General features: G+C 46.0%; 7 protein-coding genes across 7 annotated transcripts; 6 read left to right on the top strand and 1 right to left on the bottom strand.

The window, feature by feature from the left end:
- The first annotated feature begins 145 nt into the window (after positions 1 to 145).
- Positions 146 to 1,456, top strand: LOC136826360 (mucin-2-like). The gene has a single exon (XM_067083616.1). It carries the CDS (start codon positions 146 to 148, stop codon positions 1,454 to 1,456), a length of 1,311 nt encoding a protein of 436 aa, XP_066939717.1.
- LOC136826359 (mucin-2-like) lies at positions 1,453 to 3,583 on the top strand. The gene is made up of 2 exons (XM_067083615.1): positions 1,453 to 2,869; positions 3,090 to 3,583. Exons 1-2 carry the CDS (start codon positions 1,453 to 1,455, stop codon positions 3,581 to 3,583), a joined length of 1,911 nt encoding a protein of 636 aa, XP_066939716.1.
- Positions 3,584 to 6,400: 2,817 nt separating this feature from the next.
- LOC136826358 (adhesin Ata autotransporter-like) lies at positions 6,401 to 8,982 on the bottom strand. The gene is made up of 3 exons (XM_067083614.1): positions 7,806 to 8,982; positions 7,004 to 7,678; positions 6,401 to 6,594 (listed from the first exon to the last, which is right to left on the bottom strand). The coding sequence occupies exons 1-3, from the start codon at positions 8,980 to 8,982 to the stop codon at positions 6,401 to 6,403; spliced, it is 2,046 nt and encodes a 681-aa protein (XP_066939715.1).
- A 2,268-nt stretch (positions 8,983 to 11,250) lies between these two features.
- LOC136826357 (uncharacterized) lies at positions 11,251 to 13,784 on the top strand. Its single transcript, XM_067083613.1, has 2 exons — positions 11,251 to 11,728; positions 12,817 to 13,784. The coding sequence occupies exons 1-2, from the start codon at positions 11,251 to 11,253 to the stop codon at positions 13,782 to 13,784; spliced, it is 1,446 nt and encodes a 481-aa protein (XP_066939714.1).
- A 192-nt stretch (positions 13,785 to 13,976) lies between these two features.
- On the top strand, positions 13,977 to 15,323 carry LOC136826356 (mucin-2-like). Its single transcript, XM_067083611.1, has one exon. The coding sequence runs from the start codon at positions 13,977 to 13,979 to the stop codon at positions 15,321 to 15,323; it is 1,347 nt and encodes a 448-aa protein (XP_066939712.1).
- A 416-nt stretch (positions 15,324 to 15,739) lies between these two features.
- On the top strand, positions 15,740 to 17,725 carry LOC136826355 (mucin-2-like). The gene has a single exon (XM_067083610.1). It carries the CDS (start codon positions 15,740 to 15,742, stop codon positions 17,597 to 17,599), a length of 1,860 nt encoding a protein of 619 aa, XP_066939711.1. The 3' UTR covers positions 17,600 to 17,725.
- A 520-nt stretch (positions 17,726 to 18,245) lies between these two features.
- Positions 18,246 to 21,137, top strand: LOC136826354 (mucin-2-like). The gene has a single exon (XM_067083609.1). The coding sequence runs from the start codon at positions 18,813 to 18,815 to the stop codon at positions 21,135 to 21,137; it is 2,325 nt and encodes a 774-aa protein (XP_066939710.1). The 5' UTR covers positions 18,246 to 18,812.
- Positions 21,138 to 21,951: the final 814 nt, after the last annotated feature.

The following is a 21,951-nucleotide window of genomic DNA, read 5'->3' as shown; positions in this document are numbered from 1 at the left end:
ACCAGAACTGCAGTTCACAATAAACTCTGTCTCCAACCACCACAACCATCACCAACCACAAAACTGCAGCTCACCAAACAACTCTGTCTCCAACCACCACAAGCTCCATCACAACAACAGAAATCTTCCTCACCAACACCAACTCATGTCTCCATCACCACAACTCCATCACAGCTCATACAACAAATCCATCACCTCAACAACTGTCTCCAGCACCATCACTCCATCACCAACCATGCTCCAGCCACAACAGCTCCATCACCAACAACCACCTCCTCACCAAACAACTCTGTCTCCAACCACCATAACTCCATCACCAACCACAGAAACTCCTCACCAACTGCAACTCTGTCTCCAACAACCACAACTCCATCACCTCCATGACCACTGCCTCAATACAACAACTCTGTCTCCAACTCCACAACTCCATCACCAACCACAGAAACTCCTCACCAACTTCAACTCTGTCTCCAAAAACCACAACTCCATCACCAACAACATACACTACAACTCATACAAAACTCTGTCACCAACAACGACAACTATCTCACTAACCTCAACTCTGTCTCCAACCATAACTCCATCACCACACCTCATCAACAACTCCATCACCAACCACAACAACTCACAATCTCTCAACCAACAACTCCATCACCTCTGTCAAATCTCAACTGTCTCACCACCACAACTCCATCACCAACCACAGAAACTTCTCACCAACTTCAACTCTGTTCAACCCGCTCATCACCAACAACCACCGCTCTGTCTCCAACCACCACAACTCCATCACCAACCACAACCACCCTCTGTCTCAACCACCAAATCTGTCTCCAACCACAACAACTCCATCACAACAACACCACCAACAAACTGCTCACCAACCACCACAAATCAACTTCAACTCTGTCTCCAACCACCACAACTCCATCACACCAACTTCACCAACTCTCAACACCTCCAACCACCACAACTCCATCACCAACCACAAAACTCCTCACCAACTTCAAATCTGTCTCCAACCACCACAACTCCATCACCAACCACAGAAACCTCAACTCTGTCCCAACCACCTGCCATCACCAGCCACAACCACTTCAGCTCAACTCTGTCTCCAACCACCACAACTCCATCACCAACCACAACAAACTCAGCCTCAACAACTTCAGCTCTGTCTCCAACCACCATAACTCCATCACCAACCAAATCAACAACTCCTCATCAACTTCAACTCTGTCTCCAACCACCACAACTCCATCACCAACCACAGAAACTCCACCAACTCCTCAACTCAGTCTCAACCACCACAACTCCATCACCAACCACAGAAACTTCTCACCAACTTCAACTCTGTCTCCAACCACCACAACTCCATCACATAACCACAAAACCCTCACCAACTTCAACTCTGTCTCCAACCACCACAACTCCATCACCAACCACAACAACTTCCAAATGACCACTGCAGCTCTGTCTCCAACCACCACAACTCCATCACCAACCACAGAAACTCCTCACCAACTTCAACTCTGTCTCCAACCAACAACTCCATCACCAACCACAGAAACTGCCCTCATACAACAACTCTGTCTCCAACCACCACCACACCAACTCACCAACCACAGCTCCTCACCAACAACAACTCCAACCAACAACAACTCCATCACCAACAACAGAAACACTCAAAACTTCAGCTCTGTCCCAACCACAACAACCCATCACCAACCACAGAAACTCCTCACCAACTCAACTCTGTCTCCACCACACAACTCCATCATAACCACAGACATCTCAAAAACTTCAACTCTGTCTCCAACCACCACAACTCCATCATCAACCACAAAAATTCCTCACCAATTAACTCTGTCTCCAACCACCACAGTTCCATCACCAACCACAACAACTCCTCACCAACAACAACTCTGTCTCCAACCACCACAACTCCATCACCAACCACAACAAACTCCTCACATAACAACTTCAACTCTGTCTCCAACCACAACTCCATCACCAACTCAACAACTCATCAACCAACTCTGTCCCACCACCACAACTCCATCACCAACCACAGAAACTCCAAGCTCCAACTCTGTCTCCAACCACCACAACTCCATCACCAACCACAGAAACTCACCAACCAACAACGACTCTTCAACTCTGTCTCCAACAACCACAACTCCATCACCACCACAACTCCATCACCAACTTCAACTCTGTCTCCAACCACCACAACTCCATCACCAACCACAAGAAACTCCTCACACAACTTCAACTCTGTCTCCAACCACCACAACTCCATCACAACCACAACTCCACCAACCAACTCTGTCTCAGCAACCACCACAACTCCATCACCAACCACAGAAACCTCACCAACTTCAACTCTGTTCCAACCCATCACCAACCACAGACCACTTCAACTCACAAAACCACTCTGTCTTACCAACATCACCATGTCTCCACCTCACCACAGCTCCATCTCCAACCACAACAACTCCATCACCAACACAACAACTTCAACTCTGTCTCCAAACACCACAACTCCATCACCAACCAAATCACCCATCACCAGCTCAACTCTGTCTCCAACCACCACAACTCCATCAAACCACCAACTTCAACTCTGTCTCCAACCACCACAACTCCATCAACAACCAACAGAAACAACCAACAGAAACTCTGTCTCCAACCACCACAACTCCATCACCAACCACAAAACTCTCACAAACTTCAACTCTGTCTCCAGCCACCACAACTCCATCACCAACTCCATCACCAACCACAACCACAGACTCTCCTCACAACCAATCTCTGTCTCCAACCACCACAACTCCATCACCAACCACAGAAACTCCTCACCAACTCCAACTCTGTCTCCAACCACACAACTTCATCACTCCATCACCAACCAACTCCATCTCCAACCATCCATCACCAACCAAAGAAACTCTGTCACCAACCAACTAACTCCATACAACAACTCCATCTCCAACCAACAACTTCCTCACTAACAACAACTCTGTCAAAACCAACCACCACAACCCATCACCAACCACAGAAACCACAACTACCAACTCCAACTCTGTCTCCAGCTCACCACAACTCCATCACCAACAACACCAACTCACCAACTTCAACTCTGTCTCCAACCACCACACCTCCACCACAACTCCATCACCAACTGAAACTCACCAACAACTCAGCTCTGTCTCCAACCACCATAACTCCATCACCAACTTCAACAACTGTCCTCAACCACCACAACACTCTGTCACCAACCACAGAAACAACAACTCCATCACCAACCACCACAACTCCATCACCAATCACAGAACAACTTCACCAACTTCTCTGTCTCCAACCACCACAACTCCATCACCAACCACAGAAACTCCTCACCAACTCTCTGTCTCCAACCACCACAACTCCATCACCAAACTACAGATCAACCTCACCAACCACCACAACTCTGCTCAAACAACAACTCCACCACTGCAACACAACAACTGGCAGAAAATCCATCACCAACTCAACTCTGTCTCCAACCACCATAACTCCATCACCAACCACAACAACTCCTCACTAACTTCAACTCTGTCTCCAACCACCACAACCCATCACCAACAACAGAAACTTCCTCACAACAACTCTCTGTCTCAAACAACGCCATCACCAACCACACCACTAACTCCCTCATCATACAATAACTCTGTCTCCAACCACCACAACTCCATCACCAACCACAAAACTCCCTCACCAACCTCAACTCTGTCTCCAACCACCACAACTCCATCACCACCACAGACTCTTCCTCACCAACTTCAACTCTGTCTCCAACCACCACTCCATCACCAACCACAATAACTCCATCACCAAACCAACTCACTGTTTCCAACCACCACAACTCCATCACCAACACACAACTCCTCACCAACCACCAATGTCAACCAACCACCAAACTCCATCACCAACCACAGAAACTCCAACTGCTCACCAACCACCAACTCCATCAAACCACCACAACTCCATCTCAACAACTTCCCAACCAACAACTCTGTCTCCAACCACCACAACTCCATCACCAACCACAGAAACTCCTCACCAACTTCAAACTCTGTCTCCAACCACCACAACTCCCTCACCAACTTCAACTCAACTCCAACCACCACAACTCCATCACCAACCACAACAACTCCAGAACATCAACTCCTCACCAACCACAACTCACCAACTCAACTCTGTCTCCAACAACTCCATCACCAACCACAACCACTCCTCACCAACAACTCTGTCTCCAACCACAACAACTCCATCAACCAACCACAGAACCACCAAACTCCATCACCAACTTCAACTCTGTCACCAAACACCACAACTCCATCACAACCATCAGAACCACACTCCTCACCAACTTCAACTCTGTCTCCAACCACCACAACTCCATCACCAACCACAGAAACTCCTGAAATCAACTCTGTCTCCAACCACCACAACTCCATCACCAAACACAGAAACTCCATCACCAACTTCTGTCTCTGTCTCCAACCACAACTCCATCACCAACCACAGAAACTCCCTCACCAACTTCAACTCTGTCCAACCAACTCATCACAACAACTCCATCACCAACCACAGACTCTGTCTCCAACCACAGAAACTCCCTCACCAACTTCAACTCTGTCTCCAACCACCATAACTCCATCACCAACCACAAAACTTCTCACTCAACTCTGTCTCCAACCACCACAACAACACCACTGCAACAAATCACCAAAACAACTCTGTCTCCAACCACCACAACCCATCACCAACCACAGAAACTCCAACTGTCTCCAACCACCAAACCATCACCCACCAACTTCAACTCTGTCTCCAACTGTCTCCAAAACACCTCACAACTCCATCTCCAACCACAACAAATCCCAATCACACCAACCTCACAACCAACTCTGTCTCAACCACCACAACTCCATCACCAACCACAGAAACTCCTCACCAATTTAACTCTGTCTCCAACCACCAAACTCCACTCACCACAAATAACCAACTTCAAAACTCAACCACCACAACTCCATCACCAACCACAGAAACTCCAACTCTGTCTCCAACACCAACCACAAACTAACTAAACTCCAACTCTGTCTCCACCACCACAACCAACCACCAACTTCAGCAAACTTCAACTCTGTCTCCAACCACCACAACTCCATCACCACAGACCTATCTCACCAACTTCAACTCTGTCTCAACCAATCACCAACACTTCAACTCAACTCTCCAACCACCACAACTCCATCACCAACCACAAAACTCCCTCACCAACTTCAACTCTGTCTCCAACCACCACAACTCCATCACCAACCACAGAAAAACAACTTTAACTCTGTCTCACCACAACTCCATCACCAACCACAGAAACTCCACCAACTTCAACTCTGTCTCCAACCACCATACCACCTTCCATCACCATCTCCAACCACAGAAACTCACCAACATCAACTCTGTCTCCAACCACCATGTCTCCATCACCAACCACAAAACTTCCTCACCAACTTCCATGTCACCAACCACCACAACTCCATCACCAACCACCACAACTCCTCAGTAACTCTGTCTCCAACTCTGTCTCCATCAACCACAACTCCTCACCAACTTCAACTCCATCACCAACCACAGAAACTCCTTCAACTTCAACTTCAACTCTGTCTCCAACTCACCACACCATCACCAACCACAACTCATCACCAACATCAACTCTGTCTCCAACCACCAGAAACCACAGAAACTCAACCACTGTCTCCAACCACAACTCCATCACCAAACCCATCACCAAACAACTCCTCACCAACTTCAACTCTGTCTCCAACCACCACAACTCCATCAACCACAGAAACTTCTCACCAACTTCAACTCTGTCTCCAACCACCATAACTCCATCACCAGAAACCCTCACAACTTCAACTCTGTCTCCAACCACCACAACTCCATCACCAACCACAGAAACTCTCACAACTTGGCTCTGTCTCCAACCACCACAACTCCATCACCAACCACAAAACTCCAATTTCAACTCTGTCTCTGTCTCCAACCACCATAACTCCATCACCAACCACAGACAACACCAACTTCCTCAACCAACTTCAACTCAACTGTCTCCAACCACCACAACTCCATCACCAACCACAGAAACTCCCTCACCAACTTCAACTCTGTCTCCAACCACTACAACTCCATCACCAACCACAGAAACTTCCTCATCAACTTCAACTCTGTCTCCAACCACTACAACTCCATCACCAACCACAGAAACTTCCTCATCAACTTCAACTCTGTCTCCAACCACCACAACTCCATCACCAACCACAACAACTCTGTCTCCAACTAACTCCATCACCCAAACAACTCACTTCAACTCTGTCTCCAACCACCAAAGCTCCATCACCAACACAGAAACTTCCTCATCAATTTCAACTCTGTCTTCAACCACCACAACTCCATCAACAACCACAACAACTACCTCACCAACTTCAACTCTGTCTCCAACCACCACAACTCCATCTCCAACCACAGAAACTTCCTCACCAACTTCAACTCTGTCTCCAACCACCATAACTCCATCACCAACCACAGAAACTTCCTCACCAACTTCAACTCTGTCTCCAACCACCACAACTCCATCACCAACCACAACAACTACCTCACCAACTTCAACTCTGTCTCCAACCACCACAACTCCATCACCAACCACAGAAACTTCCTCACCAACTTCAACTCTGTCTCCAACCACCACAACTCCATCACCAACCACAACAACCATCAATCACCAACCAACAACTCTGTCTCCAACCAACATCAACTCTGTCTCCAACCACCACAACTCCCTCACCAACTTCAACTCTGTCTCCAACCACAACAACTCCATCACCAACCACAGAAACTCCCTCACCAACTTCAACTCTGTCTCCAACCACAACAACTCCATCTCCAACCACAGAAACTCCCTCACCAACTTCAACTCTGTCTCCAACCACCACAACTCCATCATCAACCATAGAAAATCCCTCATCAATTTCAACTCTGTCTCCAACCACGAGAACTCCATCACCAACCACAACACCTCCCTCACCAACTTCAAATCTGTCTCTAACCACCAAAACTCCATCACCAACCAAATCAACTCCCTCGCCAACTTCAACTCCGTCTCCAACCACCACAACTCCATCACCAACCACAACAACTACCTCACCAACTTCAACTCTGTCTCTAGCCACCGCAACTCCATCACCAACCAAATCAACTCCCTCCCCATCTTCAACTCTGCCTCCAACTACAACAACTCCAACATCAACCACAGCAACTCCCTCACCAACTTCAGCTCTGTCTCCAACCACCACAACTCCATCACCAACCACAACAACTCCCTCACCAACTTCAACTCTGTCTCCAACCACCACAACTCCATCACCAACCAAATCAATTCCCTCACCATCTTCAACTCTGTATCCAACCACCACAACTCCATCATCAACGACAACAACTTCCTCACCAACTTCAACTCTGTCTCCACCCACCACAACTCCATCACCAATAACAGAAACCCCGTCACCAACACAAACTCTGTCTCCAACCACCACAACTACATCACCAACCACAACAACTCCCTCACCAACTTCATCTCTGTCTCCAACCACCACAACTCCATCTCCAACCACAACAACTCCCTCACCAACTTCAACTCTGTCTCCAACCACGACAACGCCATCACCAACCACAGAAAATCCCTCACCAACTTCAACTATGTCTCCAACCACCACAACTTCCATCACCAACCACAGAAACTCCCTCACCAACTTCAACTCTGTCTTCAACCACGACAATTCCATCACCAACCACAGAAAATCCCTCATCAACGTCAACTCTGTCTCCAACCACGACAACTCCATCACCAAAAACAGAAACTCCCTCTTCAACATCAACTCTGTCTTCAACCACCACAACTCCATCACCAACCACAGAAAATCCCTCACGAACTTCAACTCTGTCTCCAACCACCACATCTCCATCACCAATAACAGAAACTCCCTCACCAACAGAAACTCTATCTCCAAGCACCACAACTCCATCACCAACATCAACTCTGTCTCCACCAACCTCAACTCCATCACCAACCACAGAAAATCCCTCACCAACTTCAACTCCGTCTCTAGCCACCACAACTCCATCACCAACCACAGAAACTCCCTTACCAACTTCAACTCTGTCTCTAACCACCAAAACTCCATCATCATCCAAAGAAACTCCCCCACCAGCTTCAGCTTTGTCTCCAACCACCACAACTCCATCACCAACCACAAAAACTCCATCACCAACTTCAACTCTGTCTCCAACCACCACAACTCCATCACCAACCACAAAAACCCCATCACCAACTTCAACTCTGTCTCCAACCACCACAACTCCATCGCCAACGACTGAAACTCCATCACCAACTTCAAAACTTCCTCCAACCACGACAACTGCACCAACAACTCCATCACCAACGACAGGAACTTCCTCACCAACTTCAACTCTGTCTCCAACCACAACTCCATCAACAACCACAGAAACTCCCTCACCAATCTCAACTCTGTCTCCACCCACCACAACTCCATCACCAGCCACAGAAACTCCCTCACCAACTTCAACTCTGTCTCCATCCACGGCAACTCCATCACCAAATACAGCAACTCCATTGCCAACCAAAAGAAGTCTATCACCAACCACAACTCCATCACTTACCACAGCAACTCTCTCAACAACTACAACAACTCTTTTACCAACCACAGCTCCATCACCAACCTCTACAACTCCATTACAAACTACATTAAGTTCATCACCAACCACAGAGCCTCCATTATCAACTCTTACAAGTACATTATTAAGTATTACTTCAGCATTTCCAGTTACAACAGCTGTAGCTCCAATCACAAGTCCATCACCAACCATAACTCTAAAAACAACCACAATTCCGTTCTCAGCCACTACAATTCCAGCTTCAAGTATTTCAGCTGCATCAGCAACTATTACAACTCCATCAGTAACTACTACAACTCCCTTACCAACCACCAATTTCTCAGCTCTTTACACAAGCCAGACACCAAAGGTAACTACAGCACCAACCACTACAACAGTTCAAATCACAACAACTCTAGCTCCATCCACGTCCAATCACACTCTGGTGTCGACCATAAAAACAGCAGCCATAACCACAACAGCACCTACAACAACCCCACCTCCTACCACTACCATCACTTGGCTGTCAGGTAGGTGTTCGGGCACGTTTTTCTTGATTGTATATAAGACCTCTCATACATCAAATACATCGCAGTATATTTAATCTAATTTAGCTGTTAGAATGTCAATAACTTTATATAAGTTTAACCTCTGGGGTACCTAAGGTGATACGAAATTATCAAAAACATTTAATTCATTTTGATCTATGGAAAAAATGAGCAATAAATGAAACAAGTATTGAATGCATAGAATATCTCTCAAGTATGCATTTATGTAAAGTACAGAATATATTAATATAAATAGCAAAGCAATGTGAGAACAGAGAAGAGCCACAGAACTGGGTCTGTTACTGGGAACTTTCCAGAACCAATTCTCAACACGATTAAGGTGATCGTGTTTTCTCTGAACCATGCAGAGAAAAGAGAATCACCTTACATACGAAGAAGTGAACATCACCACCAAGCATCAAGAGATCCCTGGAGAAAACAAGAGATCTCTGGATTTCAGAGTTCGTGCAATATTTCCTACCAAAGGAACTCAAAATTTAGGGCACTTCATATGGATTCAGAAGAGGTTTTAAGACATAAGTAAAACAAAAGAGCAATTGATATAACTATCATTTCATATTTACATACATGTTTCTTGTACGTGCTAATCTTTTAATGACATAAATTTTACAGGTAATCTTATTCCCACTTTACAGACTCAAAAAATCACCGAAGTCCAAAGTAGTAACACGCCTGCTGCAAATAACTACATGACTCTTGCAGTTTACATTTTACAGTTTAAATTCCAGCAGTCTACCGTAGTAACTATATCATATTGGGATTCAACGTCCAAAGAAGTTTGTAAATGTCTTTATTTTTCAGAAAAAATAAAGAAAAACTAAACTGGAAGTGAATTGCCAACAAAAGGTAGTTCATTTAATACTTTTACCACAGGCTGCGGGCAACGTACCACCAACGAGTATGACATAGAATTGATGTTTCCACGGCTTAATTTGATTATAATAAATTCTTCTTCTTTTCATTTCACATGGAACAAAAGTGATTCATCTATTACGTAACTTGTGTCGAGTAACAGTAAAACTAAAGTATTCAATATTTTCTCCACTCATTCCTTATTCCGTTATAATCATTGCAGCTATTTTGGTAGGTCGTCCTCATGAATTTCCTATTTAATAAATTTAATAAATTTCTCATATTGCCAAAACTTTTCCAAGAACAACTGTCCACGTTGACAGTCCAAGTATTCAGCTTGGCAACATAAGTCCCTCCTGCAGCCATTTTTAAAAATCAATTATGACTATGCATTCATCAATGGAGGAGCTACTCAGTTTTAGCTAAGAAGAGCTTTATTTCATGTCCTATTTAAAAAAAGTCCTCTCAATTCAAGAAGGGGGAAATATATAATTACCCTCTAATTATCCCCCAAGATCTTTAGTTTTTCCTAAGCTCAGAGGTATTGCCATAAAATCTTAAAATGGATGCATACTGCCACTGTCTTAAAGTGAAAATCTATCCTAATTTAAATCGTTCATTTGTAATGCCTCATAGACATCCAGCCTTCCATTCATACATGTCAATCCATGTAAGGCTTGTAAATATTTTCACCACAAGACCTTGCAAACCTTGGTGTCCAGACGTTGTCGAACAGGGGCGCGATTATAAGACTACTGGACGCCAAGGAAAGAAGCTGAACCCAAATTTATGGTTAATAGTTCATTTCTGAGTCTTGAAATTTACTGAAAATGGATCTCATTATCAGTGCCTAGCCACCAGCACTTTTACCTCACCAAATGCTATTTGAGAGGCAAATGTTTTTCGGTGTGATTCTATATCCCATTTCAAATTGGCCCCCAAAAAAAAGAAAGGGCACAGACGAGTCTATCAAGAGAAAAAGCACAAAATAAGAACAGTTTTTAAGGTACATAAGAGTTTTGTCTACTTGAACTTTCTGTTCCATATTTCTGCTTTGACAATGACTCAATTCATCAGTTTAGTCCTCAATCCACCTCCTTTTGCCTTCTGTTACTTTTCAGATACTCAAAGGTTACTCAACTCTGTTAGGACAGCACGAGGTCTTTTGCAGAGATTTGCTAAAGTAGCGCGCGGAAAATCAGGACAACAAAGGCGAAGGAGGAACGTCTTGACCTACAATGTCGATACATCCATTCCTGGAAATTTAACAATATCGCCATACTGTGGGCTGGAAGATTCAGTCACAGGCACCATACTAAACATCAGCAAGATGTTAGTCACTTACTTCAAAAACATACAAGCGAGCAATTCGCCCGATGAGGTTGAATGCATGACTAGTCTGCTCAAGGAAATTGTTCAGAAGGCAGAGAGTGGGGACATACCTCTTGGGACAGACGAATCTCTGGCAGCAGAAATCGACAGCGCTATCGGAAAACTGTCTGAGCTTGTCACTGAACTGGAACAGCAACTGTCAACAGGTTAGGGGATTCCAAACCTTGCCAGACTAATTATAGTAGTTCACATGGAAATTTCAACTTTGAAATGTAAAAAGTACTTCTGTGCATACAAGACCTTAGGAAAGGATTATGAACAAAACTAATATAATAGTACAGGTTGTTCATTTGAAAACATCTTTCATGCAGATAAAGAAAGAACAAATATCAGAATGATTAATCACCAACATACTTCTAATAAGAATTTCCTATCCCAAATTTCCTTTGAAGAGTTCTTAACAGTTATCATGTAAAACCCTCTTGCTGTCTACAGGACAATAATTCTTATCTGTAATAATTCTTACTATTAATACCTGAAGTTCTAACATTTTGTAAATGAAAAAAACAGGCTCTGAATTATTTGAGGAAAAGCAGGATATTTGCTGACTGGTGACCAGCTCCCCCAGCAGACAAAAAACCTGTCCCAACTACTTTCATACTCAGTAAGATTAATCTGCTTTACCAGCAAAAGTGGAAATTTCAAATTTGCAAAGTAAAAATACTTATGAACACATTTTACCTCAGGAAAAATTATGAAAAAAACCTGAAAGTAAAGATTTTTGCATTTAAAAATCTCTCACTCAGATAATATAAGAACAAATATAAAAGAAGATTAATCACCAAAATATTAAAAAAAAAAAGACAAAAAGCCTGTCACAAACTTCCTTCCACTTTCATGAAGATTAGTCATTTTTAATTATAAACCATTTCCCCCTTACAACACTCTGTTAAAATGCAGAGATTTGCCAGAAAAATAGCATAGAATGCTGACACAGAGATGTAAAATACTTTAAAGTATACTGGTAAAACAGAAGAGTATTTATGCCACGAATCTATCAAAAGACGTTTCAAAAATTCAAATATATTCTTTCAGCTTTAGTTAATTTAAAATATAATAAACTAATAATTTCTTTAGGAATACTATTAGTGTCATTAAACTCTTTCTTATACTTCAGTAAATTACCAGTCAAATTACCAGTCATTTTAAATATGAGAAACATCACAAAGGAAACATGAAAGATATAAATTGCAATAACTATCTCCTGTTTACATTTTATCATTTATTTTCACAGCAGTTTCTACTTCAACTCCCTCAACAACGGTGACCACTCCACCACCAACCACATCCACAACTCCAACAACTAAAACTCAATCACCAACCACAACAACGACATCACTGACCACAACAACCCCTGCAGTAACTATGCCAACTCCATCATTAACCACAAGAACACCTGCAGCAACCACCACAACTACATCATTACCCACAATAACCCGAGCAGCAACAACTCCATCACTAAACACAACAACCCCTACAGCAACCACAATAACTCCATCTCCAACCACAACCCCTCCAGCAACCACAACAACTCCATCTCCAACCAGTGCCCCTGCAGCAACTACAACAACTCCATCTCCAACCACAACACCTGCAGCAACCAAGCATCTCCAACTCCATCTCCAACCACAACCCCCCTGCAGCAACTCCATCTCCAGCTATAACAACCCAACAACTATATCTCCAACCACAACCCCTGTAGCAACCACAACTCCATCTCCAACCATAACAACCCCTTCAGCAACCACAACTCCATCTCCAACCACAACACCTGCAGCAACCACAAGAACTTCATCTCCAACCACAACACCTGCAACAACCACAAGCACCTGCAACAACCACCATGCAGCAACTACCACTCCATCTCCAACCACAACCACTGCCCACAACGACTGCAGCAACCACAACAACTCCATCTCCAACCTCAACCAACCAGTGCCCCATCTCCAGCCACAACAACACCAGCAGCAACCACAACTCCATCTCCAACAAACACCTGCAGCAACCACAACGACTCCATTATCTCCAACCACAACCAACCACAACACCCAACCAAAACAACCCTGCAGCAATTACAACATATCTCCGACAACAACCCATGTAGCAACCACAACTCCATCCCATCTCCAACCACAACCCCCATGCAGTAAACACAAGAACTTCATCTCCAACCACAACAACCATCTGCTGCTCCAACCATAACCCCCCTGCAGCAACCACAACATCTCTAACAAACACCCCCAACCACAACCAAGCACAGCAACAACCATCTACAACCACAACCCCCTCCACAACAACAACCACAACCACAAAGACTCCATCTCAAACTACAACACCTGCAGCAACCACAACATCTCCAACCACAACTAACCACAACAACCCCTTGCAGCAACTATGACAACTCCATCTCCAACCACAACCACTGCAGCAATTACAACAACTATATCTCCAACCACAACCCCAACTTCATCTCCAGCAACACAACAAACCACAACACCAGCAACTCACCAACCACTCCATCTCCAACCACTGCCCCTGCAGCCAAACACCTGCAGCAACAACAACAACCACAACATCTCCAACCACAACCCTCCAGCAACAACTCCATCTCCAATCACAACAACCCCTTCAGCAACCACAACTCCATCTCCAACCACAACACCTGCAGCAACCACAAGAACTTCATCTCCAACCACAACACCTGCTACAACCACAACCAATCAATTTCCAACCACTGCCCCTGCAGCAACGACAACAACATCTCCAACCAGTGCCCCTGCAGCAACTACAACAACTTTATCTCCAACCACAACACCTGCAGCAACCACAACAACTCAATCTCCAACCACAACCCCTGCACCAACCACAACCCCTGCAGCAATTACAACTATATCTCCAACCATAACCCCTGCAGCAACCACAACATCTCTAACCACAACCCCTCCAGCAACCACAGCAACTCCATCTACAACCACAACCCCTGCCGCAACCACAAAGACTCCATCTCAAACCACAACATCTGCAGCAACTAACCCCTGCAGCACTCCATCTCAGCAACCACAAAGCAACCCAGCAACTCCAGCAAACCACAACAACCACAAAACTCCATCTCAAACCACAACATCTGCAGTTATCTCCAACCACAACCCCTTCAGCAACTATACAAACCAACCCCTGCACCAACCACAACATCTCAACCACCTCCAGCAACCACAGCAACTCCATCTACCCCTGCAGCAAACACAACAATCTCCAACTTCATCTCCATCTCCAACCACAACACCTGCAGCAACCACAACCACAACCCTGCTGCAGCAACCAACAACAACTTGCAGCAATTGCTCTAACCACAACCCCTGTGCAGCAACCCCTTCTGCAACAACTCCATCACCAACCAGCAACCCTGCAGGAACCACAAACAAACTTCATCTCCAACCACAACCACAATATCTGCAGCAACCACAACAACCACAACTCCATCTCCAACCACAACCCTGCAGAAACCAAAAAACCCTGCAGCAACCACCTCATCTCCAACCACAACCATCCCTGCAACAACCCTCCAAACAACAACTCCATCTCCAACCAGCAACCAAACAACTCCCGATCTCCAACCACCAACAACCACACCACCTGCAGCAACCACCACAACCCATATCCAACCACAACACACCTGCAGCAACCACCACAACTCCATCTCTCCACTGCAGCAACCACAAGAACTCCATCTCCAACCACTAAAACAACTGCAACAACTGCATCTAGCCAACAACATCTCCAACCCACAACATCTCCATCTCCAACCACAACACCTCCAGCAACTAAAACAACTCCATCTCCAACTACAACAACCCTGCAGAAACAACTCCATCTCCAACCTCCAACCACAACCACAACACCTGCAGCTGCATCTCCAACCACAACTCCTGCAGCAACCACAAAAATCTCAAACCACAACCCTGCAGCAACCAAACTTCATATCCAACCAAAACAACCCTGCAGCAACAACCTTCAGCAACCACAAGCAACCACAACTCCATCTCCAACCACTGCAACCCTGCAATCTCAACCACAACCCCTGCAGTAAACACAAGAACTTCATCTCCAACCACAACAACTGCCAACCACAAAAATCTATCCAACCATAAACACAACACATGCAGAAACCACAACTGCAGCAACCACAACCCCTTCAGCAACCACACCGACTCCATCTCCAACCACAACCCCTACTCCATCTCCAACCACAACCCTTGCTAAACTCCATCAACTACAACACCTGCAGCAACCATGACTCCATCTCCAACCACAACCCCTCCAGCAACCACGACTTCATATCCAACCACAACCCTCCAGCAACCACAACGACTCCATCTCCAACCACAACAACCCCTGCAGCAATTACAACAACTATATCTCCAACCACAACCCCTCCATCTCCAACCACAACCCCTGCAGCAACCAAAACAACCACAACACCTGCAACAACCACAAGAACTTCATCTCCAACCACAACCCTTCAGCAACCTCAAACCACTGCCCCTCCAACCACAACAACATCTCCAACCACAACAACTTTATCTCCTACCCAACACCTGCAGCATCTCCAACCACAACAACTCCATCTCCAACCACAACCCCCACAGCAATCTCTCCAACAACCACAAACCACAACTCTGCAGCAACCACAAGAACTTCATCTCCAACCACAACACATGCAACAACCACAACTCCATCTCAACATCTCCAACCACAACAACTTATCTCCAACCACAACACCTGCACAACCACAACCACAACTTCAACCACTGCTCCTGCAGGAACCACAACAATGTCATCCCCAACCAGTCCCCTCAGCAACTACAACAACCACAACACCTGCAGCAACCCATTTCAATCACAACACCTGCAGCACTCCATCTCCAACCACAACCCCTGCAGAAACCACAACTCTAACCACAACATCTCCAATCAACAACCCCAGCAACAATAGCTCCATCTCCAACCACAACCCAGCAACCACAACAACTCCAGCAACCAACAACAACTCCAGCAACTCCAACCACAATCACAACACCTGCAGCAACCACAAGAACTTTATCTCCAACCACAAAATAACCACAACCACTCAACTTCAACCACTGCTCCATCTCCAACTGCATCCCCAACCCTGCAGCAACTACAACTCCATCTCCAACCACAACCCATGCAGCAAACCCACAATAACTTTATCTCCAACCACAACAACTCCATCTCCAATCATAACAACCCCTTCAGCAACTATGACAACTCCATCTCCAACCACAACCACTGCAGCAACCACAACAACTTCATCTCCAACCACAATCCCTTCAGCAACCACAACCACTCCATCTCCAACCACTGCCCCTGCAGCAACCACAACAACTACATCTCCAACCACAACAACTCCATCTCCAATCACAACCCTTGCAGTAACCACAACTCCATATCCAACCACAAGAACTCCATCTCCAACCACAACCCTTGCAGCAACCACAAAAACTCCATCTCCAACCACAACCACTGCAGCATCCACAAGAACTTCATCTCCAAGCACAACACCTGCAACAAGTGCATCTCCGACCACTACCCCTGCAGCAACTACAACTCCATCTCCAACCAAAACCCCTCCAGCAACCACAACAACTTTATCTCCAACCACAACCCCTTCAGCAACCACAACCACTCCATCTCCAACCAGTGCCCCTGCAGCAACTACAACAACTTCATCTCCAACCACAACTCCCGCAACAACTACAACAACTCCATCTCCAACCAGTGCCCCTGCAGCAACCACAACTCCATCTCCAACCACAACCCCTGCAGCAATTACAGCAACTATATTTCCAACCACAATTCCCGCAGCAACCACAACATCTATAACCCCAACCCTGCAGCAACCACAGCAACTCTATCTACAACCACAACCCCTACCACAACCACAACTCCATCTCCAACCACAACACCTGCAGCAACCACAACAACTCCATCTCTAACCACAACAACACCTGCAGCAACTATGACAACTACATCTCCAATCACAACCCCTCCAGCAACCACAACAACTTCATCTCCAACCACAACCCCTTCAGCAACCACAACCACTCCAACTCCAACCACTGCCCCTGCAGCAACCACAACAACTTCATCTCCAACCACAACACCACCTGCAGCAACCACAACAACTTCATCTCTAACCACAACACCTGCAGCAACCTCAACAACTCCATCACCAACCACAACCCCTGCAGGAACCACCACAACTTCATCTCCAACCACAACCCCTACAGCAACCACAACATCTCCAACCACAACCCCTGCAAAACCACACCATCTCCAATCACAACCCCAAAATCAACCACAACAACTCCATCTCCAACTACAACCACTGCAGCAGCCACAACAACTCCATCTCCAACCACAACAACCCCTGCAGAAACTACAACAACTCCTTCTCCAACCACAACCCCTGCAGCAACCACAACAACTTCACCTCCAACTGCAACCCCTTCAGCAACCACAACAACTCCATCTACAACCATTGCCCCTGCAGCAACCACAACAACTTCACCTCCAACCATAACACCTGTAGCAACCACAACTACTCCATCTCTAACCACAACAACCCCTGCAGCAGCTATGACAACTCCATCTCCAACCACAACCCCTGCAGCAACCAAAACAACTTCATCTCCAACCACAACCCCTTCAGCAACCTCAACCACTCCATCTCCAACCACTGTCCCTGCAGCAACCTCAACAACTCCATCTCCAACCACAACCCCTGCAGGAACCATAACTCCATCTCCAACCACAACCCCTGCAGCAACCTCAATAACTCCATCTCCAACCACAACCCCTGCAGAAACCACAACTTCATCTCCAATCACAACCCCAGCAACTCCATCTCCAACCACAACCCCTCCAGCAACTACAACTCCATCTCCAACCACAACCCCTCCAGCAGCCACAACAACTCCATCTCCAACCACAACAACCCCTGCAGCAACTACAACAACTCCTTCTCCAACCACAACCCCTGCAGCAACCACAACAACTTCACCTCCAACTGCAACCCCTTCAGCAACCACAACAACTCCATCTACAACCATTGCCCCTGCAGCAACCACAACAACTTCACCTCCAACCATAACACCTGTAGCAACCACAACTACTCCATCTCTAACCACAACAACCCCTGCAGCAGCTATGACAACTCCATCTCCAACCACAACCCCTGCAGCAACCAAAACAACTTCATCTCCAACCACAACCCCTTCAGCAACCTCAACCACTCCATCTCCAACCACTGCCCCTGCAGCAACCACAACAACTTCATCTCCAACCACAACATCTGCAGCAACCTCAACAACTCCATCTCCAACCACAACCCCTGCAGGAACCATAACTCCATCTCCAACCACAAACCCTGCAGCAACCTCAATAACTCCATCTCCAACCACAACCCCTGCAGAAACCACAACTTCATCTCCAATCACAACCCCAGCAACTCCATCTCCAACCACAACCCCTCCAGCAACTACAACTCCATCTCCAACCACAACCACTGCAGCAGCCAAAACAACTCCATCTCCAACTGCAACAACCCCTGCAGCAACTACAACTCCATCTCCAACCACAACCCATGCAGCAACCACAATAACTTTATCTCCAACCACAACAACTCCATCTCCAATCATAACAACCCCTTCAGCAACCACAATAACTCCATCCCCAACCACTACCACTGCAGCAGCCACAACAACTCCATCTCCAACCACAACAACCCCTGCAGTAACCACAACAACTGCATCACCAACCAGTACCCCTGCAACAACTAAGACTCCATCTCTAACCATAACAACGCCTGCAGTAACTTCAACTCCATCTCCAACAACATCCACTGCAGCAACCACAACAACTCCATCTCCAGCCACAACAACCCCTGCAGCAACCACAACTTCATCTCCAACCACAACCCCTGCAGCAACCATAACACCATCTCCAACCACAACAACCCGTGCAGCAACTATGACAACTCCATCTCCAACCACAACAACCCATTTAGCAACCACATCATCTCCATCCCCAACCACAACTCAATCTACAACCACAACCCCTGCAGCAATCACAAAAACTCCATCTCCAACCACAACCCCTGCAGCAAACACAACTCAATCTCCAACCACAACAACCCCTGCTGCAACCACAACAAATCCATCTTCAACCACAACCCCTACAGCAATCACAACAACATCTCCAACGACAACAACCCCTGCAGCAACTATGACAACTCTATCTCCAGTTATAACAACCCCTGCCTCAACCACAACAACTCCATCTTCAACCACAACCCTTCCAACAACCACAACTCCATCTCCAACCACAACAATCCCTGCATCAACCACAAAAATTCCATCTCCAACCACAACTCCATCTCTAACCACAACAACCCCAGCAGCAACCACCAAAACGCCATCTCCAACCACAACCTCTGCAGCAACAACAACTCCATCTCTAACCACAACCACCCCCGAAACCATAACAACTCCATCTCCAACCGCAAAAACTCCATCTCCAACCAAAACAACCCTTGCAACAACCACAACAACTCCATCTCCAACCACAACCCCTGCAGCAACCAAAAAAAAACCTGCATCAACCACCACAACTCCATCTCCAACAAGAACCCCTGTAGCAACCACAACTCCAACTACAACCCCAGCAGCAACAACAACTCCACCTCCAACCACAACCCCTCCAGCAACCACAACCACTCCATCTCCAACAAGAAGCCTTGCAGCAACCACAACTCCATCTCTAACCACAACCCCTGCAGCAACTATAACAACTCCATCTCCAACCACAACAACTCCATCTCCAACCAAAACAACCCCTGCAGCAACCACAACAACTCCATCTCTATCCACAACCCCTGCAGCAACCAAAATAACTACCTCTCCAACCACAACAACCCCTGCAGCAACCACCACAACTCCATCTCCAACCACAACTCCATCTCCAACCACAACCCGTGCAGCAACAACAACTCCACCTCCAACCACAACCCCTGCACCAACCACAACCACTCCATCTCCAACAAGAACCCCTGCAGCAACCACATCTCCATCTCCAACCACAACACCTGCAGCAACAACAACTCCATCTCCAACTACAACCCCTGCAGCAACCACAACAACTCCATCTCCAAACACAACAACCCCTGCAGCAACCACAACAACTCCATCTCCAACCACAGCAACCCCTACAGCAATTACAACAACTCTATCTCCAACCACAACCCCTGCAGCAACCACAACAATTCCATCTCAAACTACAACAACTCCATCTCCAACCACAACAACCCCTTCAGCAACCACAACAACTCCATCTCCAACCACAAACCCTGCAGCAACCACCACAACTCTATCTCCAACCACTACCCCTGCAGCAACCACAACAACTCCATCTCTAAACACAACAACCCTGGCAGCAACCACAACTCTCTACCTTCAACAGAGCCCCATCAACTAACACCTCCATCTCCAACCACAACAACCCCTGCAGCAACCACAACCACAAACATAACTCCACACTAACCACACCTACTTCATCACCAACCACAACAACTCCATCTCTAACCACAACAACCCTGGCAGCAACCACAACTCTACCTTCAACCAGAGCCCCTGCAGCAACTACGACACCTCCATCTCCAACCACAACAACCCCTGCAGCAACCACAACTCCTTTGCCAAACATAACTCCATCACTAACCACACCTACTTCATCACCAACCACATCAACTCCAGTTCAGACCACAACATCCTCAACTCTAACCACAACAACCCTTTCTCGTACACCAACCACAACAGCAGTAGCTCCAACTATAACTCAAGCATCAACCACAGTCTCAGCTCCTTCCACAACCACTTCAGCTCCAACTTCTACAATCACTGAGTTGTCAGGTAGGTTTTCTTCCCATCGCATGCGTCACAATTTTTCGATACTCTGCAATGTGATTACAGACTGTGTAATTATATATATATTTCAGTCTTCATTTCGTAATAATGGAACTTGCTAAAATGCAAATAAGACAGATCTATGCTTACATAGGTAAGCTGAAAGAAGCATCAATTTTTTGCTCTCTAGAATAAACAGTAATACACGAAACTAATCTTGAATTTTGAGGCACAGAATTTTCGAAAAGCACTGTAACTGAAATTGTGACAGTTGTTTAATGCAATTTTTAATTGCTTCTGTAATAATGAGGCAAGTGTGCAAAACTTTCAAGACGATATAATGAATACATCTGCCTAAGTATGATAATGATTCTCAATAAAGGCCT

Source organism: Macrobrachium rosenbergii, chromosome 40, assembly GCF_040412425.1.
Source record: "Macrobrachium rosenbergii isolate ZJJX-2024 chromosome 40, ASM4041242v1, whole genome shotgun sequence".
NCBI lineage: Eukaryota > Metazoa > Arthropoda > Malacostraca > Decapoda > Palaemonidae > Macrobrachium > Macrobrachium rosenbergii.
The sequence above is the reverse complement of the archived record's forward strand: the minus strand, read 5'-3'. Positions and strand labels throughout refer to the sequence as shown.

Excerpts from the sequence above, each read along its gene's own strand:
- LOC136826360 (XM_067083616.1), top strand. The coding sequence starts at position 146 with ATGTCTCCATCACCACAACTCCATCACAGCTCATACAACAAATCCATC.
- LOC136826359 (XM_067083615.1), top strand. The coding sequence starts at position 1,453 with ATGACCACTGCAGCTCTGTCTCCAACCACCACAACTCCATCACCAACC. Across the intron at positions 2,870-3,089 it reads TCCTCACCAACTCCAACTCT|CTCACCACAACTCCATCACC; the intron begins GTCTCCAACCAC and ends CTCTGTCTCCAG.
- LOC136826358 (XM_067083614.1), bottom strand. The coding sequence starts at position 8,982 with ATGGTTGGTGATGGACTTGTGATTGGAGCTACAGCTGTTGTAACTGGA. Across the intron at positions 7,679-7,805 it reads TGGTGATGGAAGTTGTGGTG|ACAGAGATGAAGTTGGTGAG; the intron begins GTTGGAGACATA and ends TGGTGGTTGGAG. Across the intron at positions 6,595-7,003 it reads TGGAGACAGAGTTGAAGTTG|ACAGAGTTGAAGTTGGTGAG; the intron begins GTGAGGGAGTTT and ends TGGTGGTTGGAG.
- LOC136826357 (XM_067083613.1), top strand. The coding sequence starts at position 11,251 with ATGACTCAATTCATCAGTTTAGTCCTCAATCCACCTCCTTTTGCCTTC. Across the intron at positions 11,729-12,816 it reads GGAACAGCAACTGTCAACAG|CAGTTTCTACTTCAACTCCC; the intron begins GTTAGGGGATTC and ends TTATTTTCACAG.
- LOC136826356 (XM_067083611.1), top strand. The coding sequence starts at position 13,977 with ATGACAACTCCATCTCCAACCACAACCACTGCAGCAATTACAACAACT.
- LOC136826355 (XM_067083610.1), top strand. The coding sequence starts at position 15,740 with ATGCAGAAACCACAACTGCAGCAACCACAACCCCTTCAGCAACCACAC.
- LOC136826354 (XM_067083609.1), top strand. The coding sequence starts at position 18,813 with ATGACAACTCCATCTCCAACCACAACCCCTGCAGCAACCAAAACAACT.